Consider the following 27,632-nt stretch of genomic DNA (forward strand, 5'->3'; position numbering starts at 1 on the left):
TTAACTATTTCAGCTTACCCATAAGAAAGAATATCATCTTAATAAGGATCTAAAATCAAGATAGCATATTCTAGTAGAAAGAGCATTGGACTTAGAATCTGGGTTAATAAAAAAGTCATTGGACTGAAAGTTAGAACCTGGGCTTCATTTCTTTCCCTGATGTCTTGGATGTTCATGAGTAAGTCACTTAACCTCATTGGACCTTAATATCTTTGTGTAGGGTTACACTAAGTGATGGAGAAGGAAATGGCAACCCACTCCAGTGTTCTTACCTGGAGAATCCCAGGGACAGGGGGGCCTGGTGGGCTTTCATCTATGGGGTCACACAGGGTCGGACACGACTGTAGTGACTTAGCAGCAGTAGCAGCAACACTAAGTGATCGTCAAAGTTTCTTTCTGCTTTTAATTCTACAACTCTTAAATCTGACTACCAAAGAGCATGAGGTTGTCAATTACATGAATTTTATTTATCTGTAAGATGATTTTTGTTTTAAATATAGATTGATACTTTTCTTTTCTTCTAAATTTCAGATCTGGGATTTAGCTGACACAGATGGGAAAGGTATCCTGAACAAACAAGTAAGAATCAGAGACTGACATGAACAATTTTTGAGTGATTCAGAATAAAAAATAGCCAGCCGTTTTTTTGTATTTTTAAACTAAAAATTCATTTTTGCAAAATTAGGGTTTTGCAAGGACAAGTGTTATAATAAGGAAAATACTTCCAATCACTAGACATTAAAGTACCTAATTCCCAAAGATTAGAGTTTGGTGACGTTCGTTCTCCTGGAGTGTCAGTTTGGGCTGTTACAACAAAATACCACAAACAGCAAAAATTTATTGCTCACAGTTCTGGAGGCTGGAAGTCTGAGATAAATTGCCAGCATGATTCTAGTGAGAACTTTCTTCTAGATTGCAGACTTTTTCTTTATCCTTACATGGCAGAATGTGCTAGTTATTTCTTTAAACCCTCTTTTGTAAGGCACTAGGCCCATTTATAAGGGCCCTATCCTAATGGTCTAAGTACTTCCCAGAGGCTCTGCCATTGTTTTGGGGAGTTTAGCTTTCAATATATGGATTTTGGGGGATACATTCAAATAATAACATGGGATTTATTTTTCTTAGTTATTCAGGGAGACTTTACTCTTTGTATCTTACTAAGTTTCTTATGTGTTCAGGGTTATAAATAAAAGTGGCTTTTATTATTTATGTGTTAAGATGGTATTGCCTTGTACGTTTGAAGGGAAGCTCTTGGCTAATCAAATCTAAGTATGGTATATTCTGGTCTAGGTTTTATTGCTAACATATAAACCAAAAAATGGTTTACAGGCCAGAAGTCAGTCTTGGGCCAGAACTATGTGAAAGTGGTTGTGGGTATTAGACACCATTAGAGTACTTTAAAGTTTCACTTGTTGGAGATAGATTTCAGAGTTCTACAGGATTAAATTCAAAGCTTGATACTTGCTGATACATTGGCTGAGCACTACTACTCAAAGTTAATTCCCCCTATAGGGATAACTGAAGCTGACTGAGAAAAAGGATGGAAAAGTTAGATGAGGGGTCAGAATACCCAGTCTCTTATTTAAGATTCCAAGGCTAGATTGTAGTCCTCATTTGACCCCCTGGCCAGAAGAGCCGATTTGGTGCCTTGGAGACATTGGAAAACTAAATTCATGTGAGCATCCAGGGTGCTCTAGACTTAGTCAGCAGATTATTTGTTGAGTACCTATTTTGAGCCAGGCTTTGGAGATACAGAAGTAAATGTGATGGAATGTGATCCCTGTCTTCAGGAACTTAACAGTAAAATAAATTCTTCATTGCTACTCCTAGTCTTTGGATGTTTAGTTTGAGTTGCCTTTGTTATATCCAGGTGGCGGGATTTATGGATCTGCAGTTAAACTTTGATGTTTGCATTGAAGGAATAGATTTTTGAATTAACATATGAAATTAAGGACATAAACCAATACTTACTGAGTTTCTATGAGCCAAAAATAATAGTGCTTTCTTCCTATAGTGTGGTTTTAAATTTTGTTCCTTACAGTACATTGTAAGGAATTAGCCCCCCTTTTAAAGAGGTGTTTTTTTTTTTTTAAACTTGCCTAAGGCCTTATAGGGCTTCCCTGGTGGCTCAGCTGGTAAAGAAGCCGCCTGCAATGCGGGAGACCTGGGTTCGATCCCTGGGTCGGGAAGATCCCGTGGAGAAGGGAATGACTACCCACTCCAGTATTCTGGCCTGGAGAATTCCATGGACTGTATAGTCCATGGAGTCACAAAGTCGGACACGACTGAGCGACTTTCATTTCATTTCAAGGCCTCGTAACAAGTAGTAGAACTAGAATTCAGTGCAGTATCATTTCACTTCAGAGCCCATCCATATTATCTGGGATGTGGACTTGATTATCTAAGAGAATTGAATCTCATGCAGAATGACAGGAGTAAAAGGGTTATTTAGAGTTCAGCATTTCAAGGATGGGAAGAGACAAGGCTCCAACAGAAGATACTTGGAAGGTCAGAGAGGAACTTGGACAGCTTTATGAAGCTGTGCTGGTAGAGGAGAGCTTCAGGAAGGATCATACTGTCCAGGCTGCCAAAAGAACAAGTAGGTTGAGGTTTTTTTCTTTTTTTTTTGAGAGTCTATTGTATTTTGTAGCTATGAATTTGTGACAGTTGTTTCTCTGGCTAATGGTGGGAGTTGAAGTCAAATGGCATAGAAGCTTGTGTGGTGAATGAAAAGAGAAGGGGAGATCTTGAAATAGCATTTTTTCAAGATATTTATTAGTGAAGATAAAGTACTATATGAACAGGCAACCTGCAAGTTTCTATGAGTAGGTTATGAATTGAGTAAGGAAGTTGTAGGTGAGAACAGGAGATTTGAGAATCAGCAGCTGTATCTAGAGTATTGATAAATAGTAAGTAATCATGACTGGAGTAAAAAGTTTTTGTTATGCCTATTCTGAGACTTGATTTTAACTGAGAACAGCTGAAAACAAGTTGCTTCAGTGTCTTCCCACTTACTAATTAAATTTTGAACTAAGGCTTCAAAAATGCCAAAAATCCAAGGACTTTTGGGAGAGATTTGTAAGTGTTTTGAAGTCAAGCAGTTATATAATTGTTTCAGATGTTGCATAGTTATTCTTTGTAGCTTTTCTGGAATAACAGTGACTGAATCATTTGAATGATTGTTCTAGTGTCAAAATTTATAATCTTAAATCCAGATATGACTTTTGATAACCTTTTATTTATTTTCTTCTAGGTGTTATTTTCTTCTAGACTTTTTTCTAAGATTCTTTTTCTTAAGTGATAAAAATCATTTCTTACCATCATTAAATATTCTTTGAAACATGATTATTAATCTTGGTATATTTCCCATATCATGTATATCAGTTTATTTTCTCATTTATATTAATATTTTTTGCTATTTATTATATCAGGAATATCTTTGTACATAGAGCTCTTCTTGTATTTAGAGCAAGTGTTTTTTAAAGCAAGTGTGCTATTATATTCACTGAGACATAAAAATTTTGGAGTAGTTGTGAATTGTTTTATATTTTCAGATGTGTAGATAGATGGATGGATGGATGAATGGGTAGATGGATAATGCTCTTAACAGTCATACTTTTCTTTCTCAGGAATTCTTTGTTGCTTTGCGTCTTGTGGCATGTGCCCAGAATGGATTGGAGGTTTCACTAAGTAGTTTGAACCTGGCTGTTCCTCCACCAAGATTTGTAAGAAATGCTTTTAAATTTAAATTGTATTTTAAAAACTGATACCAAGTGATTAGAAAGTAGTATTTCCTTGCTTCTGTTTACTTTTATTTATTTAACTTCCTATTGATATGCTTTTAGCTTGTTTCCAGTCTTTTATTATTTAAAAATTGCTGCAATAAATAGAAACCTTGAATCTGTCACTTTGCATGTGCAGAAATATATGCATAAATTCTCAGATGTGGAATTGGTGTTTCAAAGTTTGTGCATTGTAATTTTCACTTATAATAACTTGTCTTCCATAGTGGTTGTTTTAGTTCATAGTCCCACCAGCAGTTGGTTGAGTGTACTTTTTCCAGCTTACTGTTGTCAAACTTTTGTTTCTTGTAAATTTGGTAGGTGACCAGTGGAATGTAAGTGTAGTCTTAATTTATCCTTTTGGTTTTATGAAGTGAAGTTGAGTAGTTTTTCTCATGCTTATGAGCCATTTACATTGTCTTTATGTGAAATGTCTGTTAATAACTTCTGCCTATTTTTCTTTGGTTCTTGGTCTTATTGAATTCAAGAGGCTTTTCGTATATTAGGAAAACAGTTGTTTGTCTAGATGAATTGCAAATATTTTTTCCCATTTTGCTATTTGTCTTTTGACTTTGTGGTAATTTGTTTTCCCATAAAGAAGATATTGTATTTAATGTAAATGAATTATTTGAATTTAAGGTTTTTATGATTTCTTTGTTCACATTGACATTAATCCTGATGTAAGGTGTGTATGGATTCAAATTTATATTTCTTCAAGATGACTACCATGTTTATTGAATAATCAGTCTTTTCCATACTAATTTAAATGCCACCTCAATCATGACATTCTCATATGTATTTATTTTTTCTGGGTTTTTCTGTTTATATCCATTGATCTGTTTATCTGTATGTTGATCTCACATTGTTTCAGTGATCATATTTGATAATTTATATCTGATAGGGCTAGTCCTCCCCACCTTACTGCTTTTTTCACAAGTTTCATAGCTCTTCTTGTTTTTAAAATTCAGTATTTTAAAAGTATTTGGTCTAAGTATTATGAATTTAACTTCAGTTTTGAGAATTTCTATACTTCTGAGTTTAATTGTGGAGTCAGGGGGTTAATTTAGGGATTTGTTGCCTAACTATATACTATTAGTAAACATTTTCAAATATAGCCATCTCTACAAGCAAATAAACATAATAACTTGGACATGCTATTGGTAGGTTCCTGTCCTTGTGACTTAGAAATCTTAAGTTGTGCTTGTCCCTGTGTGCTTTCCTTAAATATTGTGGGGAAAAGTCATCAGTTAACAGGGCCATAAATATTTTTGTTACATTCAGATAACCATATCTTCATTTTATTTTGATTTCAGGTGTAATAGGATTTATTCTATAAGACTTAACATGTTTTAGTTAGTGCTCCACAGTCATTTATGCAGCTAACACAGCTAATACAGTTTTTGTTTCATTTGTACTTCAGTGAAAGCCTGAGTTAATGTTAAATAGTGTCCTTTGTGTATTGAGATCCAGCATTTTGTCTGAGTGTTTAAATCCAAACACGATTTCCTCGTCATTTTTTATTGAAATGAGGATTTCAGCCCTTCGTGTGCTATATTTTCCTTTTTAGCATGATACCAGTAGTCCTTTGCTAATCAGTGGAACCTCTGCAGCTGAGCTCCCATGGGCTGTAAAAGTAAGTAAACTTTTTGACTATTCTTTTACCACACTTTGCTTCTTACATACATAATCCTCTCCCCCTTCTTTCAAAATGTATTGCAGGGTGCTTTAGACTTTCATTTTGTACTGTGGAGGAAATGCTGGTACCAGAAATTCCTTGAGTCATGTTATTCTCTGTCAGTCATTTTTTTTCTGTATTGGCTTAATCTCCTTTCTTTTGTAGTGTAAACTAAAAATGGTGATGTCATAATCTGGTATTAACTAAGATATTTGATGAATACGTAGTTTACCCCACTGGTATTATTTCTTATTTGAAAAGTTCTGCCTAACTAAATATTCTTTTTATGACTTTAAAACAATTCTTTAAGAAATCTTTTTCTGAAATGGGTATTTTGCCTTATAGTTATTTAGAAACACTGAAATGGTTATAGCTATCTTACCAGGTTTTAAAAATTGTAATTTTAAAATAGAATATAGCAGATAAAATAATCTGTAATAAATGTATAGCTTTGTCAGAAAACCATTTTGGTTTGTATGCCTTGTGTGCTAGTCTTTAAGGATCTGGTCTTGACTTGGCAAATCATAAATGATAGTTTTTATGTTATACAGATAATTTACAGCGATTTTAGGTATTAGTTTTTATGTTATATAGATAATTTACAGGGATTTTAGGAAATACCTTATTATTGATAGGAAAAAGATATCTTGCTTTGGAAAAAATGAGGGAAATGATGTTTATTTCTTTGGCAAGGATTTCTTGTTTAAAAAAAATTGAGTTTGAAATGTAATTAATGCCAAGTTTAGAAAGTCATAGAATGTCACTAACAGCTGTTGGTTCTTGCAGAAGTTATTGCTTTGCTTTGGGTCTGTTTGAGAGGGTTAGACTAGATGCTCTTCTCAAAGTCCTTCGATCCCTGAAATCTTCTGATTTTAAAATCCCTGATTTTAACTTAACAATAGAAAAGGTAAAGATGACGGTTCAGTTACAAAAGGAATGGAGAGAATTCTAACCTTTTGAGTGAAATAACTTTTAAATTACTATTTACTACATTATATTTGGATGAAAGTGAAATATGTTTTTTAAATGATCATTTTAAAAATGTTGCCTAGTCTTTGAGGACTTAATGTTTATAACTGCAGTTATGTTCCTTTCCCCATTATTTAACTTGCAATCTTTTTTTATATTATAGCCTGAAGATAAGGCCAAATATGATGCAATTTTTGATAGTTTATGCCCAGTGAATGGATTTCTGTCTGGTGATAAAGTGAAACCAGTGTTGCTCAACTCTAAGTTACCTGTGGATATTCTTGGAAGAGTAAGATATTAAATTCTAAGTGTAACTTTTATGTATTTTAATTTTACTTTAAACTGGAACAGTTTAGCTCACTGTTAAAGAATATGTAGATCCTATTTTGAAGTTGCGGTGTTATAGAATTTTTTGTGCTCTCACTTAAACTATTGCCGATTTCTTTCTTTCTTTGGTTATTCCCTCTAAAATATGAGTGTTCGAAATTAGCTGTCATAATCCTCTATGTAAGGCCTTTTGTCTTTGGGTAGTATGCTCTGACCTCCCAGTTCCTTGATTTAATTTCCAGAGACCATCAGTATTCTACATCTCCCTCTATTCCATGACTGTATCATGGGGCCTGGTTAAAGGAATAGTTTCATCTCTGAAATCATAAATTCTACTCTCTAAAGAGAACTTCTTGGCTTTCTAGATTTCTTTCCTAGATATTTGCAAGACTAATTCTTTGATGTTATCAAGACTTTTATCAGTTCAGTTCAGTCGCTCGTTCGTGTCCAACTCTGCGACCCCATGAATCGCAGCACGCCAGGCCTCCCTGTCCATCACCAACTCCTGGACTTCACCCAAACTCATGTCCATCGAGTCAGTGATGCCATCCAGCCATCTCATCCTCCATCGTCCCCTTCCCCTCCTGCCCCCAATCCCTCCCAGCATCAGGGTCTTTTCCAATGAGTCAACTCTTCGCATGAGGTGGTCAAAGTACTGGAGTTTCAGCTTTAGCATCAGTCTTTCCAATGAACACCCAGGACTGATCTCCTTTAGTATGGACTGGTTGGATCTCCTTGCAGTCCAAGGGACTCTCAAGAGTCTTCTCCAACACCACAGTTCAAAAGCATCAATTCTTCGGTGCTCAGCTTTCTTCATAGTCCAACTCTCACATCCATACATGACCACTGGAAAAACCATAGCCTTGACTAGACGGACCTTTGTTGGCAAAGTAATATCTCTGCTTTTGAATATGCTGTCTAGTTTGGTCATAACTTTCCCTCCAAGGAGTAGGATCAGACTCTTATTTTCTCTGTCCTTTGGATTTACTTTTTCCTTCATCCACCTTGGATTCTTTTGGTTCACAGTTTCATGTCAGTATCCTTAGCTTCTTTGCCATGTTTTCTAATCTCCTGCGTGAGAGGAGGAGCTTCTTACATGAAGCTAATTATTTGCCTTCTCTCTGGTTGCATTTGGACTATTGAGAAAGTCTCGTAAGATTAGTATCCTCATAGTTTTGTGATCACCAGCTTCAGCTGGGCTTTCTGTACTATAGCCTCTCTTGTGCTGTTTGCATAGTGATTTCTTAATACCCCTCTTTATATTTTAGACCTTGTCTACTCTCTTTAAACCTCTAGTCTTTTCTTTAATTTCTTACTTAGACTATATAGGGTTGAATCATGGCTACACCATTTCTTAACTGTGTGACCTTGGGCAAATCATTAGAAAACCATGTTTCAGTTTTCTAATCTTTTAAAATTAGCTTGTTTTCTATGGATTCCCTGGTAAGTCAGACGGTAAAGAATCCACCTGCAGTGCAGGAGACCCTGGTTTGATTCCTGGGTTGGAAAGATCCCATGGAGAAGGGATAGGCTGCCTACTCCGGTATTCTTGGTCTTCCCAGGTGGCTCAGACAGTAAAGAATCTGCCTGCAATGAGGGAGACCTGGGTTTGATCCCTGGGTTGGGAAGATCTCCTGGAGAAGGGAATGGCTACCCACTCCAGTATTCTTGCCTGAAGAATTCTGTGGACAGAGGAGCCTGGCAGCCTACAGTTCACGGGATCGCAAAGAGTCAGACATGACTGAGTGACTTTCGTATGACATCGTTCTGTTTATAGGGTACACAAGTTAAATGGGATAATGTATACAAAGTACCTAGCACAGAGCTTGGTACATACTCTTTGAATGTTAGCTGCCATGATGATGATGATGACAACAACTTGTCATCACAATACCAGTAACTACTGGATCAGTGTTGTATAATTTGGGTGCTAAACTAATTTTCTAATCTTGTTTTCTACTAATTATTTTTATACCATATGATCAGTATTAGATTTCTAAACTATAAATGTAATCTTGTTATTTTTTACTTGAAAGTTACCCTCTTAGGCAGCTTCCTATTGCATTTGGGATAAAGTCGAAACTTCAGGACCCTCAGCGACCAGACGTTTGCTTGTATTCACTCCTGTCTCTCATCAGTATACCTTCTCTTTCTGCCACAAATAAAATTTTGTTGACTAACTTAAATACCTTCATTTCAACAATTTAAAATAGTCTATAGCTGGTCTAAAGCTATGGAAGATAGTCTAGGTTTAGACCAAATATATCAGGACTTTAGGTTTATCGGGCTTCCCTGGTGGCTCAGATGGTAAAGCATCTGCCCACAATGTGGGAGACTGGGGTTTTATCCCTGGGTTGGGAAGATCCCCTGGAGAAGGAAATGGCAACCCACTCCAGTATTCTTGCCTGGAGAATCCCATGGACAGAGGAGCCTGGTGGACCACAGTCCATGGGGTTGCAAAGAGTCGGACACAACTGAGTGACTTCACTTTCTTTCTTTAAGGTTTATTTATTCTCTGTATGATCTGGACATTAGTTGGCTAATGATTAATAATACAATGTTCATTGAATATGTATTTCAGTTGAGTAGCGGTTCCTGTGTTATAGGAAAACAATAATGGACTTGGTTGGAAGTCTTTAGATTGAAGACTGATTCTGTTACTTAATAATAGTTACATGATCCTATATAAGTCATGTAGTCTCGGGTCTAAAATAGGTTTTATAGTACCACATGAAGTTGTTGCATGAAGTAACTGAGGTGATGTTTTTAAAAAAATGTAGTAGTTTAAAGTTGTTGTTTAGTGGCTCAGTTTTGTCCAACTCTTTGTGACCCCCATGGACTGTAGCACACCAGGCTTTCCTGTCCTTGACCATCTTCTGGAGCTTGCTCAAATTCGTGTCCATTGAACTGGTGATGCCATCCAACCATCTCATGTCTGTCGTCCCCTTCTCCTCCTGCCCTCAGTCTTTCCCAGCAGCAGGGTCTTTTCCAATGAGTCAGCTCTTTGCATCAGGTGGCCAAAGTATTGGAGCTTCAACTTCAGCATCAGTCCTTTCGATGAATATTGAGGACTGAGTTCCTTTAGGATTAACTGGTTTGATGTCCTTGTAGTCCAAGGGATTCTCAAGAGTCTTCTCCAACACCACAGTTCAAGCATCAAAAAACTGTTTAATGTACGGTGTTACATAGTTGTTTTCTTAGTTGAGAGGAGCAAAACATTTTCTTTAAAAATTAGCAAAGTGATTTCTGTTTAAAACTACTTGGTATTAAGAATTATTATTAATTTTTTTTTTTTTACAGAAATTCTATTAGTGATGTAATAAGATGCCCAGCATAATTGAAATTTCTCAGAAAAATAGATTTTATAATGTTTAGGCAAAGCTTTTTCCTCCAAATATATATATTTGATATATACAATTAGCACATGAAATGATGTTAATCTTAACCAATTATTTTCTTTTTAAGGTTTGGGAATTGAGTGATATTGACCATGATGGAATGCTTGACAGAGATGAGTTTGCCGTTGTAAGTAACCTAATGCTTTTGAAATTTTAAACATCTTAATGGTTTTCTCAAGTGAAAATTTCCCATTTTTGTTTATCTTTAGAGGAAAACTACATTTCTCTTAAAAATAATGGTATGACTATTTTTACCTAGAATTTATAGTCAATAAATATTATTCAGCAAATGGGTAATGGAGAGGGAATGTTTTTGCCCTCTTCGTTTTATTTGACTTTAAGATATGTAAGAATACATGCTTTGGATAATGCACTCTAAAGATCCTGAGTATAATCTTTTGAATCTCAACTTGACCAGGCATCTTAGTGCCTACTTCTGCTGTGAAATGTCTTTATTTCAAATACACTCCCAAATTTTCATATTTGTTTCATTAAAGGAAAACATGAATAATACAATATTTTCACCTCATTTATGGAAGCAGAGAAAATTTAGACATCTTATCCGAAGATATATTATCCTTAGTAAATGGATACTTAATTCTTCAGAGAGCTGTTTTCATGTCTTCCTTAAGGGTTACATGAGATTCTGCTGTGAACTCATGAATGATAAATCTCTAATCCCCCTTTAATCTCTTATGTGGAAATTAGTCTTTTCAAATTTTCTCTCTTTATTTTGCTAAGAAATTGTTGTTTCTTTGACTTTCAGATTTGCCACATAATTGCACTATTCTTTATTCTCTTCTGGGTTTGTGTTTGGGTGTCTTTCTCTTTCCAGATCTTACTTATTTTTGCTTCTTGTTTTTTGTTTAACTGAATTTTTGTGTAGCCTAATAATCTTGTAAAAAGAGCCGTCTTTTCTGGTAGTATCTTTAGGATTTTCTATGTATAGTATCATGTCATCTGCAAACAAGGACAGTTTTATTTCTTTTCCAATTTGAATTCCTTTTATTTCTTTTTCTTATTGCTATATTGAATAAAAGTGATGAGAGTAGACATCCTTGTCTTGTTCCTGATTTTAGAGGAAATGCTTTCAGCATTTAATGTTATGTTACCTGTGAATTTGTCCTATATGGCCTTTATTATGTTGAGGTAGTTTCCTGCTATGCCCATTTTTGGATAGGTTTTATTATAAATAGATGTTGAATTTTGTCAAGAGCTATTTTGGCATCTATGAGCTGATCATATGTTTTTTATTTTTTTGTGTGGTTTCTTCATCTGGTTTTGGGCTTCCCTGGTGGCTCAGATGGTAAAGAATCCGCCTGCAATGCTGGAGACCTGGGTTGGGAAGGTCTGCTGGGGGAGGGCTTGGTAACCCACTCCAGTATTGCCTGGAGAATCGCCATGGACTGAGGAGCCTGGCAGGTTATAGTCCATGGGGTCACAAAGAGTTGGACATGCCTGATAAGCTAAGCACACAGCATCTGATTTTGGTATCAAGGTGATGGTGGCCTCATAGAATAAGTTGAGATGTGTTCCTTCCTTTGCAATTTCTTTGAATAGTTTAAGAAAGATTGGTATTACTCTTTTCTGAATTGTTGGTAGAATTTACAGGTAGAACCTGTGAAGCTATCTGATCCTGAATTTTTGTTTGTTGAGAGTTTTTAAATCACAGATTCAAGTTCAGTACTTAAAATTGGTCTGTTCATATTTTCTATTTCTCCCTGGTTTAGTCTTGAGAGATTGTATTTTTCTAGTAATTGGTCCATTTCTTCGAGGTTGTACATTTTTTTGCATATAGTTGCTTGTATTGTCTTTTATGGAGCTTTAAGTCTCTTTCATTTATTTCTGCTTTGATCTTTATGATTTCTCTCCTCTTACTAACTTTGGGTTTTGTTTGTTCTTATTTCTCTAGTTGCTTTAGCTGTAATATTAGGTTGTTTATTTGAGATTTTTCTTGTTTCCTGAGGTAAGCTTGTGTTGTTATAGACTTCCTTCATAGAACTGCATTTGCTGCATTTAATAGGTTTTAGATCGTCATATTTTCATTTTCATTTGTCTCTAGATATTTTATTTCCTCTTTGATTTCTTCAGGGACATGTTGGTTGTTTAGTAACACTGTTTAGCTTCCATGTGTTTGTGGTTTTTGTAGTTTTCTCTTAGTTGATTTCTAATCTCATAGCATTGTGGTTGGAAAACATACTTGATACAATTGCAATTTTCTTAAATTTACTGAGGCTTACTTTATGGCTCAGTACGTGTTCTCTCCTGGAGAATGTTCCATGTGCACTTGAAAAGAACATGTATTCTGCTGCGTTCAGATGAAATGCTCTATTAATATTAGTTCCATCTGGTCTAATGGGCCATTTAAGGCCTGTATTTCCTCATTTATTTTTGTCTGGATGATCTGTCCATTGATATAAGTAGGGTGTTAAAATTCCCTACCATTACTGTATTACTGTCAATTTCTCCTTTTATGTCTGTTAACATTTACTATATATATTGACATGCCCCTATGTTGAGGGCATATATATAGTTACAATTGTTGTATCTTCTTGATCCCTTGATCATTACATAGTGTCCTTTGTTGTCTCTTATAACAGTCTTTTTTTTAAAGTCTATTATATCTGATTTGAGTATTGGTACTGCAGCTTTCTTCTGATACCCATTTGCATGGAATACCTTTTTTTCATTCTCTCACTTTCAGTCTGTAGATCTGATACCCATTTGCATGGAATACCTTTTTTTCATTCTCTCACTTTCAGTCTCTAGATCTGAAGTGAATCTCTTATAGACAGCATATATATATGGGTCTTGTTTTTGTATCCATTCAGTCAGTCTGTGTCTTTTGGATGGAGCATTTAATCTATTTTCACTTAAGGTAATTATTGCTATGTATGTTCTTATTGCTGTTTTTGTTAATTGTTTTGAATTTGTAGGTCTTTTTTCTTCCTTTCCTCTTTTGTTCACTTGTGATTTGATGACTTTAGTGTTGTGTTTGGATTCCTTTTTTTTTTGTTTGTGTATATATGTATTATAGATTTTTTTGGTTTGCAGTTCCCATAAGGTTTTGATATAGCAGTCTATATATATTTCCATGATTGTTTTAAGTTGCTGATCTCTTTAGTTCAAATGCATTTCAGATACCTTGCTTTTGTACTCTCATCACGATTTTTGGTTTAGATACCATATTTGTGTGTGGATGATTTCCCACCTTTACTCTAGGTTTGCCTTTACCAGTGAGCTTTCCCATTTTGTAATTTTCTTGTTTCTCATTGTGGCCTTTTCTTTTCCACCTGGAGAAGTTCCTTTAGCATTTGCCATAATGCTGGTTTGGTGGTACTAAATTCTTTTTTGCCTTTGCTTGTCTGTAAAGCTTTTGATTTCTCCATCAAATCTGAACAAGAGCCTTGCTGAGCAGAGTATTCTTGATTGTAGGCTTTTCCCTTTTATCTTTAAATGTATCATGCCACTCTCTTCTGTCTGTAAAGTTTCTGCTGAAAACTCAGCTGATAACTTTATGGAGATACGCTTGTATGTTATTTGTTGCTTTTCACTTGTTAGTTTTAATATTTTTTCTTTCTCTTTAATTTTTGTCAGTTTGATTACTATGTCCCAGCATGTTCCTCCTTTGGTTGATGCTGTATGGTACTCTCTGTGCTTCCTGGACTTGAGTGACTGCTTCCTTTCCCATGTTAGGGGAGTTTTCAGCTATTATCTCTGTAAGTATTATCTTCTCAGGCCCTTTCTCTCTCTTCCTTCTGGTATCCCTATAATGCAAAGTTGCTGTGATTGACATTGTCCCAGAGGTTTCTTACACTGTCCTCGTTTCTTTTCAGTCTTTTTTCTTTATTCTGTTCCATGGCAGTGATTTCCAGTACTCTTTCAGCTCCCTTATCCATTCTTCTGCCTCATTTATTCTTATATTGATTCCTTCTAGTTTATTTTTTATTTCAGTTGTTGTATTCTTCAACTATCTTTGGTTGTTCTTTATTTTTTCTAATTATTTGTTAAAAACTTATTGTAACTTCTTGCTTTATGCTTTATTCTTTTCCCAAGTTCTTGGATCATCTTTGCGATCATTACTCTGAACTCTCTCTTGGGTAGATTGCCTATCTCCATGTCACTTAGTTATTTTTATGGGGTTTTATCTTGTTCCTTTGTCTGGAACATAATCCTCTGCCATCTCCTTTTGTCTAAAGTTCTATTTGTATTTTTATGTATGTGGAAAGTTAGTTATGTTTCTCGACATTGGAGAAGTGGCCTTCTGTAGAGGATGTCCTCTGTGTACCAGCCATATACTCCCCTCTCATCACAGTGGCCAGGAACCAGTTGGTCCCAGGGTAGGTTCTGACCTGTGTTTGCAGACTCAGTTGTGTAGGCTGTGGCACTGTATATTTCTTGCTTCTGGTGTTTGCCCCCTGCTGGGTGAGGCTGGTCAAGCTTCCTAGTGGTTAGGGGCAGGTTTCTGCCCACTGATGGGTGGAATTGATCTTGGCTCTTTGGTGTACAGTGCTATGTCAAGGAGTGTGTCTAGAGGTGGTTGTGGTCTCAGGAAGTCTTTAGGCTGCCTATCTTTTGGTGGATGGGACTGTGTTCCTTCCCTGTTGGTTGTTTGGCCAGAGGCATCCCAACACTGGAGCCTACAGGCTATTGGCTTGGTCAGGTCTTGGTGCTAATGTCCCAAGCAAGATATCCTCTGGATATATTTGTCACTAGCTTTTGCGTTCTAAGAGAGAGCCACACCCACCCCCTACTTTGGTGGGAGACCCTCCAAGACCAACAGGTAGGTCTGGCCTAGGCTCCTATGAATTTACTGCTTTTCCTTGGTTCCTAGTGCACATGAGACCTTGGGTGCACCCTCCAAAAGTGTAGTCTTTGTTTCCCCCAGTCCTGTAGAGTAAGACTCGCTGACCTTCCAAGCCAGGGGCTCTGGGGACTCCCCCTACTGATGCCAGACCCCCAGACCCGGGAGCCTAATGTGGGACTCAGAGCTCTCTCTCCTCGGGAGATCTTCTGCTATATGATTATATTCGGTTTGTGAGTCTCCCATCCAGAGGTGTGGGATTTGGTTATATAGCAGATGTGCCCCTCCTACCATCTTATTGTGATTTCCTTTTTGTCTTTGGATGTAGAATATTTTTTTTTTTTTTGGTATGTTCCAGTCTTTTTTACTGATGATTGTTCAGTGGTTAGTTGTCATGTTGATGTTCCTGTGGAGGAGTAAGCTCAAGGTCTTCTATTCCAACATCTTGTCTTCTCTTCCTCACTGGGCGCCCCAGCAGGAACAGAGCACGGAGGTCCTGAGAGCCCTGTTATCAAGTCTTCCTAATGCAACCTAGATACAGCCATCTTTGGCAAACCCTGAGAAAGTAGAGAGTAAACCATGTGAGAGTGTTCTGAAAAGGAAGGATCTGTGCTGCTATTTAAGGAAAAACCATCCCAGGTAAAAGTCTGCATGGCCCCTACTCAGATGTAAGGGTGCAGACTGGAGTGCTTTTCTCCTGCATATGTGGCCACATGCAGGCAATTGTTCCAGAGCCAAAGTGTGTTTTTATTTTTTGAATGGGAATAAATAAAAATGAAGTTCATAAGAAATTCTAATTTGGTTTGTTGAATTACAATATGGATTTTTAAAAACAATAACTTATTTCATTAATGAACCAAAGTTTGGTTGAACCTGAGTCTTTATGTTCAAGACTTAAACTTTAAAATTTGTAACCAAACCAAATTCTTTCTTTCCTTTTATAGCATAGGTGGGATTTTGGGGTTGGTTTGCTTTTTTAATTAGAATAAATAAAGTTGAAGATAGTGAGATATTCTAACTTTCATAACTTCTGTTGTATGTAAACCTTTAATCAACAGTACTTATTTCTTTTCAAAGGTAAATGCTTTTCCTGTTCTCTGAAATCTAGTGCTTTAGTTAAAAATCCAGAATCTAGAGTATCTTGGTGGAGTTTTTCTTTTTTTCTTTTAACTAAATTTGTAAAGGTTAGGCCTTGGCATGCCTTGGGTGTTCTGGCCACAATTAAAATGACTTTGGAAAGTACTTTCAGGGATCATTTCTATTGTTCATAAAACGACTTTTGAGATGGGTGTGTACGTATTGTTGTTGTTGTTGTTCAGTTGCTAAGTCGTGTCTGACCCTTTGCAACCCCAGGAACTACAGCACACCAGGTTTCCCTGTCCTTCACTATCTCCCAGAGTTTATTCAGATTCATATCCATTGAGTTGATGATGCTCTCTGGCCATCTCATCCTCTACCACTGCCTTCTCCTTTTGCCCTTAATCTTTCCCAGCAGCAGGATATTTTCAAATGAGTCAGCTCTTCACATTAGGTGGCCAGAGTATTGGAACTTGAGCTTCAGCACTCACCAGTCCCTCTAATGACTATTAGAGGCTTGATTTCATTTAGGATTGACTGGTTTGATCTCTTTATAGTCCAAGGGACTCTTAAGAGTCTTCTCCAATACCACAATTCGAAAGCATCAGTTCCTCAGTGCCTCGCCATTTTTATGGGCCAACTCTCACATCCATAGCTGACTACTAGAAAAACCACAGCTTTGACCATATGGACCTTTGTCTGCAAAGTGATGTCTTTGCCTTTCAGTACACTGTCTAGGTTTATCATAGCTTTCCTTCTGCAGAGCAAGTGTCTCTTCATTTCATGGCTGCAGTGCCAGGCTGCAAAATAACTGCCGACGGTGACTGCAGTCATGTGTGTATGTATACACACAAAAATAAGATGGCAAAAAATAATTTCTACATCCTTGAATGCAGATTTTTTAAAGGTCAATGACTATTACAAGTATTTTGTTTGCTCATGAATGAATTATATGACTAGAGTATAAGGATATTGGAAGTACACCTTCCTGAATTTTACTTCTGACTTACTTAGCTGAGGAGAATGTCTGATAGGGCATTAAGGGGACATTTTGTGAAAGAGTCAAATTTTCCTCTCTGGTATCTGTTTGAAAACTCAAAATACCATAATATATAAAACTGGGGGGCTTCCCTCGTGGTACAGAGAATAAGAACCTGCCTGCCATTACAGGGGATAACACAGGTTTGATCCCTTGTCCAAGAAGATTCCACATGTTGCAGAGTAACTAAATCCAGGTGCCACAGCTTGGGACTTGCTACTGAGCCCACACTCTAGAACCCATGAGCTGCAACCACTGAGCCAGTGCGCCACAAATCCTGAAGTCCATGGGCTCCACATGCTGCACTACTGAGCCCATGTGCTGCAAAAGACCCAGCACAACCAAAAATAAAATAAATAAAAAATTATGATATTGGGAAATGACTAATAATTATGTTAAAGTTTATTGTTCCCTTTGTTGGAATGAGTTCTATCAGTGTGCAGTCCTATTTCTTTGTTTTATTGAGTCTGAAACCACGGTTTTTAAACTTAAAGTGAAGACCCTTAAATTTAATAATTTAATATTTGGTAAATGAGCTTATACTTTATCATAGATTTTAGAGTTGAACAAGATCCTGTAAATTAGCTCCTCTAAGCAGATCGGTTAGTGACAGCGAGAACTGAACCTGGGCCTTCTAGATCATGCTGATTTTGATTTGTTTTTATGTTTATTAAATTTTAGAATGGCTTTAAAGTTGTAGGAAAGTTGTAGATAAAATACAGAGAATTCCTCAATACCCCTCACCCCACTTCTCTTACAATATTAACATATTACATTGTCATGGTACTTACGTCAAAACTAAAACCAACATTGGTACATTACTGTTAATTGAACTCTAGACCTTATTTGCATTTCACCAGTGTTTCCTTTCAGTCCTTGGATTCCGTCTAGGCTGCCACACTACATTTAATTGCCGTGTATTCTCAGTCTCTCTGGTCTTTGATAGTTTCTCAGTGTTTCCTTTTTTCCTATAACTTTTAACATTATCTAGGAGTACTAGCTAGGTATCTTGTGGAATGTCTTCCAACCTAGAAATAAGTGTTTTTCTCATAATTAGCCTGAGGGTATGAATTTTTGAAAAGAATACCACAGATGTAGAATACCTCTCTCATCACTTTTATTGGCAAGTGGGGCATGGGTGCATGATGTCCACATGCCACCACTGGTAATATTAATCTTCATCACTTGGTTAAGGCTGTGTTTGCAAAGTTCCTCCACTGTAATTTCCCCCTTATCATTCTTTCCTCCTTGGAGAGAGAGACTTATGACTTTATATTCTTTTTATATATAAAAATACAATAATATAATTATTATTATTATATTTTTTGTAATATATTATAATAATATAAAAATTTATATTATTTTACTTTTTTTCTGTCTTCCTATCTATTTATTCGTTTTTACATTCTTAAATTTTTCTGTTAGATAAGTTCTTAGATTGAAAGTGGTGAAATTTTTGTCAGTATTATTTGTTGGATCCTCATTATATGAAGAGTTTTTGGGACTTAGAGAATTATTAAGACTCTCTCTCAACTTGTTCACATTGCATTGAAATTTACTTTTCACATGTTTGCTCCTTCTGTTGGATTCTTAAAATGAAAGATCCCTTTACTTTTGTATTTGTAATGCCTAGCACAGTGTCTGGTGGCAAGAAACTTTTCAGTAAATGATTTATTGAACTAAATTGATGAGAGAAGCATGTATTACTTGGAAGACATAAAAAAACACCTGATATTTTCATCCTAGATTGCTGTTACTAGATGTTGGCAGTTCAGCTGATTGAGTAAACCAATGAGCAAACAGAACTCCTCAGGAAACTCCTAAAATACTGGTTCTCAAAGTATGGTCTCCCATAAATAACATCAGTGTCACCGGTTAACTTACTAGAAATGCAAATTCTCAGGCGTTAACCTCAGACTAATTGAATAAGAATCACTGGGGTTGGGTTGAAAAACCTGTGTTTTAACAAACCCTCCAGGTGTTTCTGGTGGCCACTAAATTTTGAGAAATACTCTCTAAAAGCATAGAGGATGAGAAAAATCAAAGAAAGTGAGCCACTAGTGGTAATTGACTGGAGCAGTGAAACTAAAGTACCCTCTTTTCCTGTTGTCTGTATCTCTGAGTAAGCTTAGGTTTATTTTTGATGCTTTTACCTTGAAATCATCAAAAAGATGTTTGAAATGCTTCTTAGTTAAGTGTCTCTCTAGCTGTGCAAATGCGTTTGCTAGTACCTAGAACTTGTCAGTTTAAAAACTAGTTGCTGGCCAGGTTTTGGGGGAAGGAGGTTTTGTTTTTTTGTGTGTGTGGGTTTTTTGTTTTTGACAAGTGTACATCATTTGATTCAGTTGCTGTTTTAGTTTCAATGATACACTTTGATTAAGATAAAGTACAATATAATAGGAAATCAAGCATAATCATAACAGTATACCGTTCACTGTTTCAGTTTTATTTGGTGGAAAAAATTTTGACTTCAGTTGTCAGGAAAACTGTTTTCAAGGCAACATGAACTTAGCAATACTTTTTTTAACTTTAAAAAAATGTGTTGTCTATTGGCAGCAGATGGCTGACATAGCTTTTTTGCTTCAAGTGTCCACTTTTCCAGGAAATGACTCCCATCTGTACAAGAGGAATGCTGACCTTTAATGTGCATGTTATTCACTTCTTTTAACTCAGTGCCAAGCTAATATACTCAAATATATTGTGAATTTGGTTGAAAGTATGTGCTAGCCAGATTGTTTTGTTTCTGGCGATTCAAGCTTTTGAAAATAGAAAGTTTGTGGGGTTTTTTTTTTTTTTGTATTTTATAATTAAAAATAACTTTTAATAGGTAAAATAGTTTCATGGTTCATAAATCAGTTCAATATAAAAGGATATTCAGTGGAAAAAAATATCAGTCTCATCCTTGCCCTCAACTGCTCCATTTACACCTACTCTGTATATTCTTATGTATCCTGCCTTTGTTTATACTCCTAGAATTTCTTAATGCAAATTGAAACAAATTTGAGTAACTATTATCCTGTTACTGCAAAGATTATACACTATTATACATACACACTGTTCAACACTATACTTAATTTCATGTTAACATTGTATTTTGGATATCTTTTCACACACAGTGCTCCATGATTCTTTTTTCTGGTCAGCATTATTGAGGACTACTTTACATACAATGAATTGCATTCAATTTAAATATATAATTTGATGAGTTTTGACAATTGTATATTTCTGTGAAGGTACCACTGCAATTAAGATACAGAATATTTCCCATGGGTTTGGTGGTTTTTGTTTTTTTTTTAGGTTTGATAGTATTTCATTGTATGGATATACCAGTCTTTTAAACCAGTCTTCTGTTGATGAGCACTTAAGTGCCGGTACAAACAGTTCTTTAATTAATAACCTGTTTCATACAGCCTTTCCTATGTAGACAGGTAGAGAATATGTAAAGATAGATTCCCAGATACCAGATTGCTGAGCCAAATGGGAAGTCAATAATTTGGTGGATGTTGCCAGAATGCCTTGCAGTAGGCGTGGTACTAGTGTGAGCTTTGACTGGCAATGTACCAGAGTGTCTGTTGGCCCACTGTAGTTAACAAAATTGTGTTATGAAACTTTGGACTTATGTCGATAGATGGGAAAGGGTGTTTTCATATAGTTTTAACTTTCTGTTTCCTTGTGAGTGAAAGTGAGCATATTTTTGTAAGTTAAAGGATGGGCCTGGTATTTACTTTTCTACAAATTATCTGTTAATCCATCTTCCTACTGGATTTTGTGTGTTTTTTTTCTGTTAATTTGTAGGAATTCTTTATATATTAGGGAAGTTAGTTCTTTCTTTGCAAATATTTTTTCCCCCGGGTTGTTTTCATTTGACATTACAAGACTTTTAGTTGAAGGCTGTGTGTCCGAGTTTTTACTGCTTAGGATATCTTCCTAAAAGTTGCTTAGTTTTAATTTATTTCCTTTTATCCCTCCTTCCTTTCATCTCTCCCTTTTTTCCTCTTTCTTTCCTTCCCATCTTAATTTCTTAATAAAAGAATTTGAGGCAGCTTGAAGATGCTTTTTGTTGAACAAAAGTTAATTTGTGGGTGGATGTTGTTAAGTGGTTTTAATATATATGACTCTGGTTCATCTGTTTTGAAGGCCATGTTTTTGGTATACTGCGCACTGGAGAAAGAACCTGTGCCAATGTCCTTGCCTCCAGCCTTGGTGCCACCTTCTAAGAGGAAAACGGTCAGTATATCAGGCCCTGTGCGGTTGATCCCCTCTTCAGCATCAGCCAAGGAATCTTACCACTCCTTCCCACCAGTAGGCATTTTACCTACCAAAGCACCGTTAAGACAGGTATAGATTTATCATTGTTAAAGGACTTTTTTAAAAAACAAAGTGCATGGCATTTAGCAACTGATCGCTTGATGAAGATAGAAGGAACAATCAAAAGGATCAAACTTCAGGGCTCCCTCCAGTTGAACTTGTCTAATGGGATGTCCTAGAGAAGACAGATAATGCTCTTCTGTATTTGGCCTTACTTAGGTCATATGGATGTTTTGTTGGCTTTGCCTTGATCTACCTGGAATTCAAGTTGGAGATAGAAAATACACTGTGTTAATCTGGCATGCTTGCCCTGGCATAGTTATTAGATGTTTTTTTTGTTTAATCTCAAGTTAACTCTTGATTCTTTGGGGTCAAATTATCCAGTTTTGTGTTGTCCAAGGCCTTTTTTTCCTGTAGCCAGCTTCTTGTTAGGTTGAGTGAGGGAAAATAATGACAGAATATGCAAATCAGCCACCTGATTCTTAACTGTTCGGCTATAGTTAAGAATGCCGAATGAAACTGTAAAAAAATGGAGATTTAGAATTATCTGAGTCTTTTATTTATACAAATTCTCCCAGTTACATATATTAATGTGGTCAAGTCAAGAGTTAACTGTGCTTGAATTTACTCTTTATTAAAACAAAATAAAATGGGCATCTGTAAATATAGGCCCTGTAGCTAACCTATATTTTTTTTCTGTAATTTTCTCTTCATCACAGCATTTCAGTTGGGGTGTGATGAAAGTGACACACTGTTGCTATAGTTAGTGGGATAGAGTTGCTGAGAATTTGTGACAGATACTGTCATGGCTTGAAAGGGGACACTTGAAAGTTTGTTTCATTTTGGCAGAAATATATATATATGTATTTTTTTCCTGTAGTGGATTGTATCCCCTGCAGAAAAAGCTAAATATGATGAAATCTTCTTGAAAACTGATAAAGATATGGATGGATTTGTGTCAGGATTGGAAGTCCGTGAAATCTTCCTGAAGACAGGCTTACCTTCTGCCTTACTAGCCCATATTTGGTAAGACTTTAAGCTGATTTAAAAAACAAATAATGGTTTTGTATCAGCTCTACTTTTGTATATTCTTATTAATATTTTTAGGCATTAGTAAGTAGGACAGTTTCTGTTTTAGAACTTTGTAGTAAAACTTTTGTCTGATGATTTTTTTATTAATAAATTTATTTTTTAATTGGAGAATTGCTCTACAGTGTTGCATTGGTTTCTGCCATAGGACAGCGCAAATCAGCCATAATTATACATATATCCCCTCCCTCTTGATGATTTCTTCTGAGTAGTGGACAAAAGCTTGAGGATAGGTTACCTATAATTTTATGAGGTTGACAGTGTCAGTTATTAGAATGTTAAAATCCAGCATTGGTTTATATCAACTATTAAACTTCAGTTTTTAAAGGACAATCCAAAATTCTGAAATTTAAACAGTATTAAAAAGCAGGATCTTGAAAGCATTATTGTATAATTCTGTAGGATTATATGTATACTTACATCTTTACATGGGAACTACACACTTGGTCTTTAAAAGTGACAAACTTTAGCATCTTTAGTGAATTTCACATTAAATGAGATAATATATAATGAAAATGCTTTATAGTGTGCCTGCTGCCAATCTGTCTCATTATATTGAGGTTAGTTATCATGAGATTCCAAGGGGCAGACATCAAAAATGGTACCACATAGTTGCAAAAAGGAACATAGAAAAGAACAAAGGACAGTAGATCTGCCTTAAAAAGAATAAGAACTCAAGACTGGAAAAGATTAAATACATATAACTAATGTTAGCTTTCACTTTCTAGTGCCTAGGCTGAATAAGTGGCAGCTGTCATGGGCTTCCCATTATGCCCAAACTTCTTATGTACTTTGTCTTTAATTCTCACAGTAACTTTGCAAGATGGATGTTATCTCCACTTTGTAGATAAAGAAACTTAGGCTTGGAGAGGTTAAAAAATATGGCCAACTTCCCAAGAAGAAATAAGTAGAAAAGCAGAATTCAAGGTTTCTTTGACACCATAGTCTTTTTGTTAGGCCATGTTGGTTTTCAGTGAATCATTCAGATCAGAACTTTAGAAAGCTGAGTTTAAAAAAATAGAAAGAAAAAGGAAAAAGCAAATAGAATAAAACATTGCTGTTTCTCTTCAAGTGATTTTGTAAAGGTTTCCAGATTGCTGCCTTCTTTCCACACGTGATCTCCATTTGTAGCTGTTGTTTTTCTTTGACTTGGGGATCCTTATATCCTCCTGCTTGAAAAGTTGCAGGAAACAAGCTGACACAGGGTATTTTGCTTGTTTTATAATCATTCTAATGCCATGAATGAACCAAATTTGTCAAAACTTTAGGCTTTATTTAACATCTTTTAATGTTTAAAATGTCGGGAGCAGAGAATATTGGCCCACCACAACTTTTACTCTATAGTGATTCTGGAAATCAATAAGAAAGCACAGAGCAAACCCAAGTTACACACCCCCCATTTTATTAATAGCTAATATCTCTCTTCTAACATGTTAGTGAGTTTTGGGCTAGCCATGAGTTGGTGTGACTTTCTTTTTTAACTCAAATGATGATTATTTTAGAGCTACATAGTCATATTAATTTTCCTCTGGATTTTTAGAATGTTACTTGTGGCATTTGTATACTGTTCATTTTGTTTATTTGCACAGGGCATTATGTGACACAAAGAACTGTGGGAAGCTTTCAAAAGATCAATTTGCCTTGGCTTTTCACTTAATCAATCAGAAGTTAATAAAGGGCATTGATCCTCCTCACATTCTTACTCCTGAGATGATCCCACCATCAGATAGGGCCACTTTACAAAAGGTAAGACAACTTAAAACCTTAATGCAGTTAACAGAAAGAAACAAATGCTATGTCAGATGACAAACTCAATTTGTATGGAATAGTGGAGAAAATGTATCTGGCTAGAAACAGAGCAGTATACTGTTTGTAGTTTAATTTGTATCTATAAATATGTTCAGTGCCTTGTATGATATCCTTGGGCTATAGCTCATTTTCCCCACCATTCATTACATGTATGGCAACCATGTTTTCCAGTCTGAAAACTGGGAAAACTTGATCTTGTTTTTCCCCTCATGGATTTGTGAATTAATTTTTATTAATAGAGTGTTGATTTTAAATGAAACCTATAAGAATTATTATGTTTTATTTGATAATTCACACTTGGAGAAAGCAATAAAAATTTGAAAATAACACCTAAGAGATTATGATTACTTGTTGTTGATTTTACATGAAAAGAAAAACTTTTTGAGGAAAAAACCTATGTGGTTTTTGCCATATGGATGACCTCTATTCCTGAACATACAACCACATTTCATATCTGAATAGTTAGAAACAGGTTTCAGCTACTTTTGGTTCTGGCCAGTAGTGGGTATTTTCAAAACTACATGTTTTAGTAATATTGTATCTTAATTTTTCTTTTCTCGTCTAGAAACACTTCCTAATATTATGGTTTATAATACCTTGGCCTTGTAATAGAGCTTTAAAAGAGCCTGCCTACTCTAGTGGCTATTTGCCTTAAAACTATGAACTTCATATCTTTAAATTTCTTGTGACCTACAAAGTAACCATGACTGTAGTGATTCTTTGAAGTTATATATATAGGAGTTGTCACATATTTGATATGAGGAGAGTTCTCTTTAAAATGTCAGTAGACTATTTTGGTTTTGCATTAATTTTGTTGCATAGGTTAAAAAATCCCATTTTAACAAATCGGATAAATCAAAATTGGATTATTTTCTCTAACTCAACTAAATGGAAATTTATAGCCATTAAGTACAGAAGTTAATGTGTAAGAGTTTTTATTCTTATTTTCAAGAAAAGTAACTGTTTGATAATCTGCTTTGTCAGTGTTTAGGGAGAGGAGCATTTTGTGAATTTTTGAGATTTATTTTGATGTAGGACATGGAGCCCCTAAGTTGTAGAGAAGGCTAAAAGTGATGCCACCTGGAAAGATAAAGATTACAAACTTGTATTTATTCCCCCTGCTATAACTGTACCTCAGTTATGGAATGCTGTGTTGTTTCATCTTCTTTCACCTATATAGACTGCTTTTTTCCCTTGCCCTCTTCATTTTATACTCACTGAATCTCCCACCAACACAGAATACACATACAGCAGAACTTTCTGAAGCAAATTATGTTTGTTCATCAAAGGCTCTAATTAGTAGACACTTTGAGTTGCATCTGCTGTACAGAATTTTCAGTTTTGTAGATTTAGTAAAGTCTATTCACTAGAGCACAGGTACTTCTATGTGAGATATCAGTATTCATTAAAATGGGATTTTATCACTGTTGTCTTACCTATAACCAATAATTTTAACCTTAAAAATTAAAATTTGCATTTGTTTTGTCATTCAAATAATCTATTTTCTCTTTATAATCTAATTTTTTTAGAACTGCATTTTTGCAGCTTTGACTAATCCTTTTTTGAACGTTGCTTTCCTTTCTGTGTTTTTTCTAGTTTGGACTATTTTTTCCATTCTGCAGCACTCTGCTTTTCGCCTTTCTTGTACTGTCAGTTTCTTAACTCTACTCTCTCAAGGTTAGAGCTTTACTTTATGCCTTTTTTAGCATTACAGGTTTTGGTTTACAAGATACATTTTGAAATTAGAGGTTTTTTTATGCAGTTAAGTTGATGCAGAGAAAATACCTAAACAGCATGCTTTTGTCACATGTCTGTCACTTGGTCCTTGTGTGCATTTTAACTTACCTTCCTTAGGCTCTCTGATCCACTTAGAATCACCAAAGTGGAACTTTTCTGTAATGCACAAAACAGGGTGAGAGAAAGTATTCTGTGACAAGGGAACATAAAAAAGTACATTTTTCTTATTATGCCTTATATACTGTTAGCTGTACCTTTCCATGCTTCCTGGTTGAATGTCATTTTATTGCTCTGGAATGGGAGTTTAATTTTTGTGTCAGTAATTGACGCACACAAGCACACTAATCTGTACCAACTAAGTAATCTTCATTCTGGAGTCATCTGTGGTATCACTTTGTAACTTGCTTGAAGTTAAACTTATTTATCTCACTCTTACTTGATGATATTTTTAATAGTGAAAGACTGTCAAATGTGAGTCACTTTTTTTGAGTTAGAGTGATAAGAAGAGGTGTGGGAGTCATGAGTTTCTTGGTTTGCTTGCACCTCTGATAGCAAAAAGCTACCTCTCAGTAGCTTTTAGGTGATGTAAGTTACTTTTGGTGATGAAAGTGAGACTAAATGCTTATTTTTCATTTTGTTCACCTTTCAAATTGTCTGGCCAGGCTTAGTTCATAAGTTAAAATCCTGGTAAATAGTTGTCACATTCAGAAACTCACTTTAAAATTTCTAATTTAATATGGAATGGTAAGGGTCTGTGTATTAGTGAAACATGTAGTAAAACACTGTAAGAGGTACATTTGGTACAGATCTGTAATATAAAATTGAGACTAGCATTAATTGAATCCTAATTGATCCTAATTTTGGTGTTGATGATCAAAACAAAGCACATGAAGACTGTTACGCAGTGTAGCGTAAAGAAGTATAGAAATGATTATTTGCCACATTTTATGGATGTATCTGTTTATTGGGTTGGCTTTTAGGGTAATAGTTTTATTTAAATTGTCTTAGTTTGCAGGTGCTAAGGGGCATAATGTGAAATAGCACTTGAATTTAATTAGAAAGTCTCTTGACAATATTGCCTATTAGCTGGGTTCAACTTTAAGCAAGTCCTTTAGTATGTTTCCTTAATTCTAAAATGAGATTTATAATAATACCTGCCTTACCTACAGCGCTACAGTTTTCAGATTACTACTTAAGTTATTTGTAAACCTTTATAATTATAAGCAGATAGGATATTGTGAACTTCCAGATTTCTTCTTCTGTTGTGCAAGTTGGTGACATACATTAAGTTCATAGCAGCATAATAGTAAGTTTTGTGTTCTGCTAATAAGGTCCTCAATATATCTTAGTTTTACATGTTTAAATCTCAGTTTTAACATATCCTAATGGTGATCATCCCATTATTTGTCAATCTGCTTGTAGCATAGGGTATAGGTCAAGTGTTTGAAGGAACAATTATCTTTTCTCCCTGACTTCAGCTGGTTATGTAAGGGGACAAAAATGGTTCACAAAGGAAATTGAGCCAGAGTGGAAGCAAGTCATTGCGAGGCTTTCTATCTTTAAAGAGCATTTTCTGAAGTTAATTATAATAGCTTACATTTATAAAATATCATAAACT

At 35.5% G+C, this 27,632-nt stretch overlaps 1 protein-coding gene across 13 annotated transcripts in view; it reads left to right on the forward strand.

The window, feature by feature from the left end:
• Positions 1–27,632, forward strand: part of EPS15 (epidermal growth factor receptor pathway substrate 15) — a 190,932-nt gene that overhangs the window by 85,152 nt on the left and 78,148 nt on the right. For 7 of the 13 annotated variants that reach the window (XM_027537291.1, XM_027537281.1, XM_027537283.1 and 4 more), the window contains 8 exons: positions 532–579; positions 3,630–3,725; positions 5,350–5,415; positions 6,590–6,715; positions 10,219–10,278; positions 21,209–21,409; positions 22,260–22,405; positions 24,058–24,214. In XM_027537291.1, the coding sequence (XP_027393092.1) occupies positions 532–579; positions 3,630–3,725; positions 5,350–5,415; positions 6,590–6,715; positions 10,219–10,278; positions 21,209–21,409; positions 22,260–22,405; positions 24,058–24,214 (900 nt within the window). The remainder of the gene's footprint in view (positions 1–531; positions 580–3,629; positions 3,726–5,349; positions 5,416–6,589; positions 6,716–10,218; positions 10,279–21,208; positions 21,410–22,259; positions 22,406–24,057; positions 24,215–27,632) is intronic. The other 6 variants (XM_027537284.1, XM_027537285.1, XM_027537292.1 and 3 more) reach the window with 2 other exon arrangements.

This window comes from Bos indicus x Bos taurus, chromosome 3, assembly GCF_003369695.1.
Source record: "Bos indicus x Bos taurus breed Angus x Brahman F1 hybrid chromosome 3, Bos_hybrid_MaternalHap_v2.0, whole genome shotgun sequence".
NCBI classification, from domain to species: domain Eukaryota; kingdom Metazoa; phylum Chordata; class Mammalia; order Artiodactyla; family Bovidae; genus Bos; species Bos indicus x Bos taurus.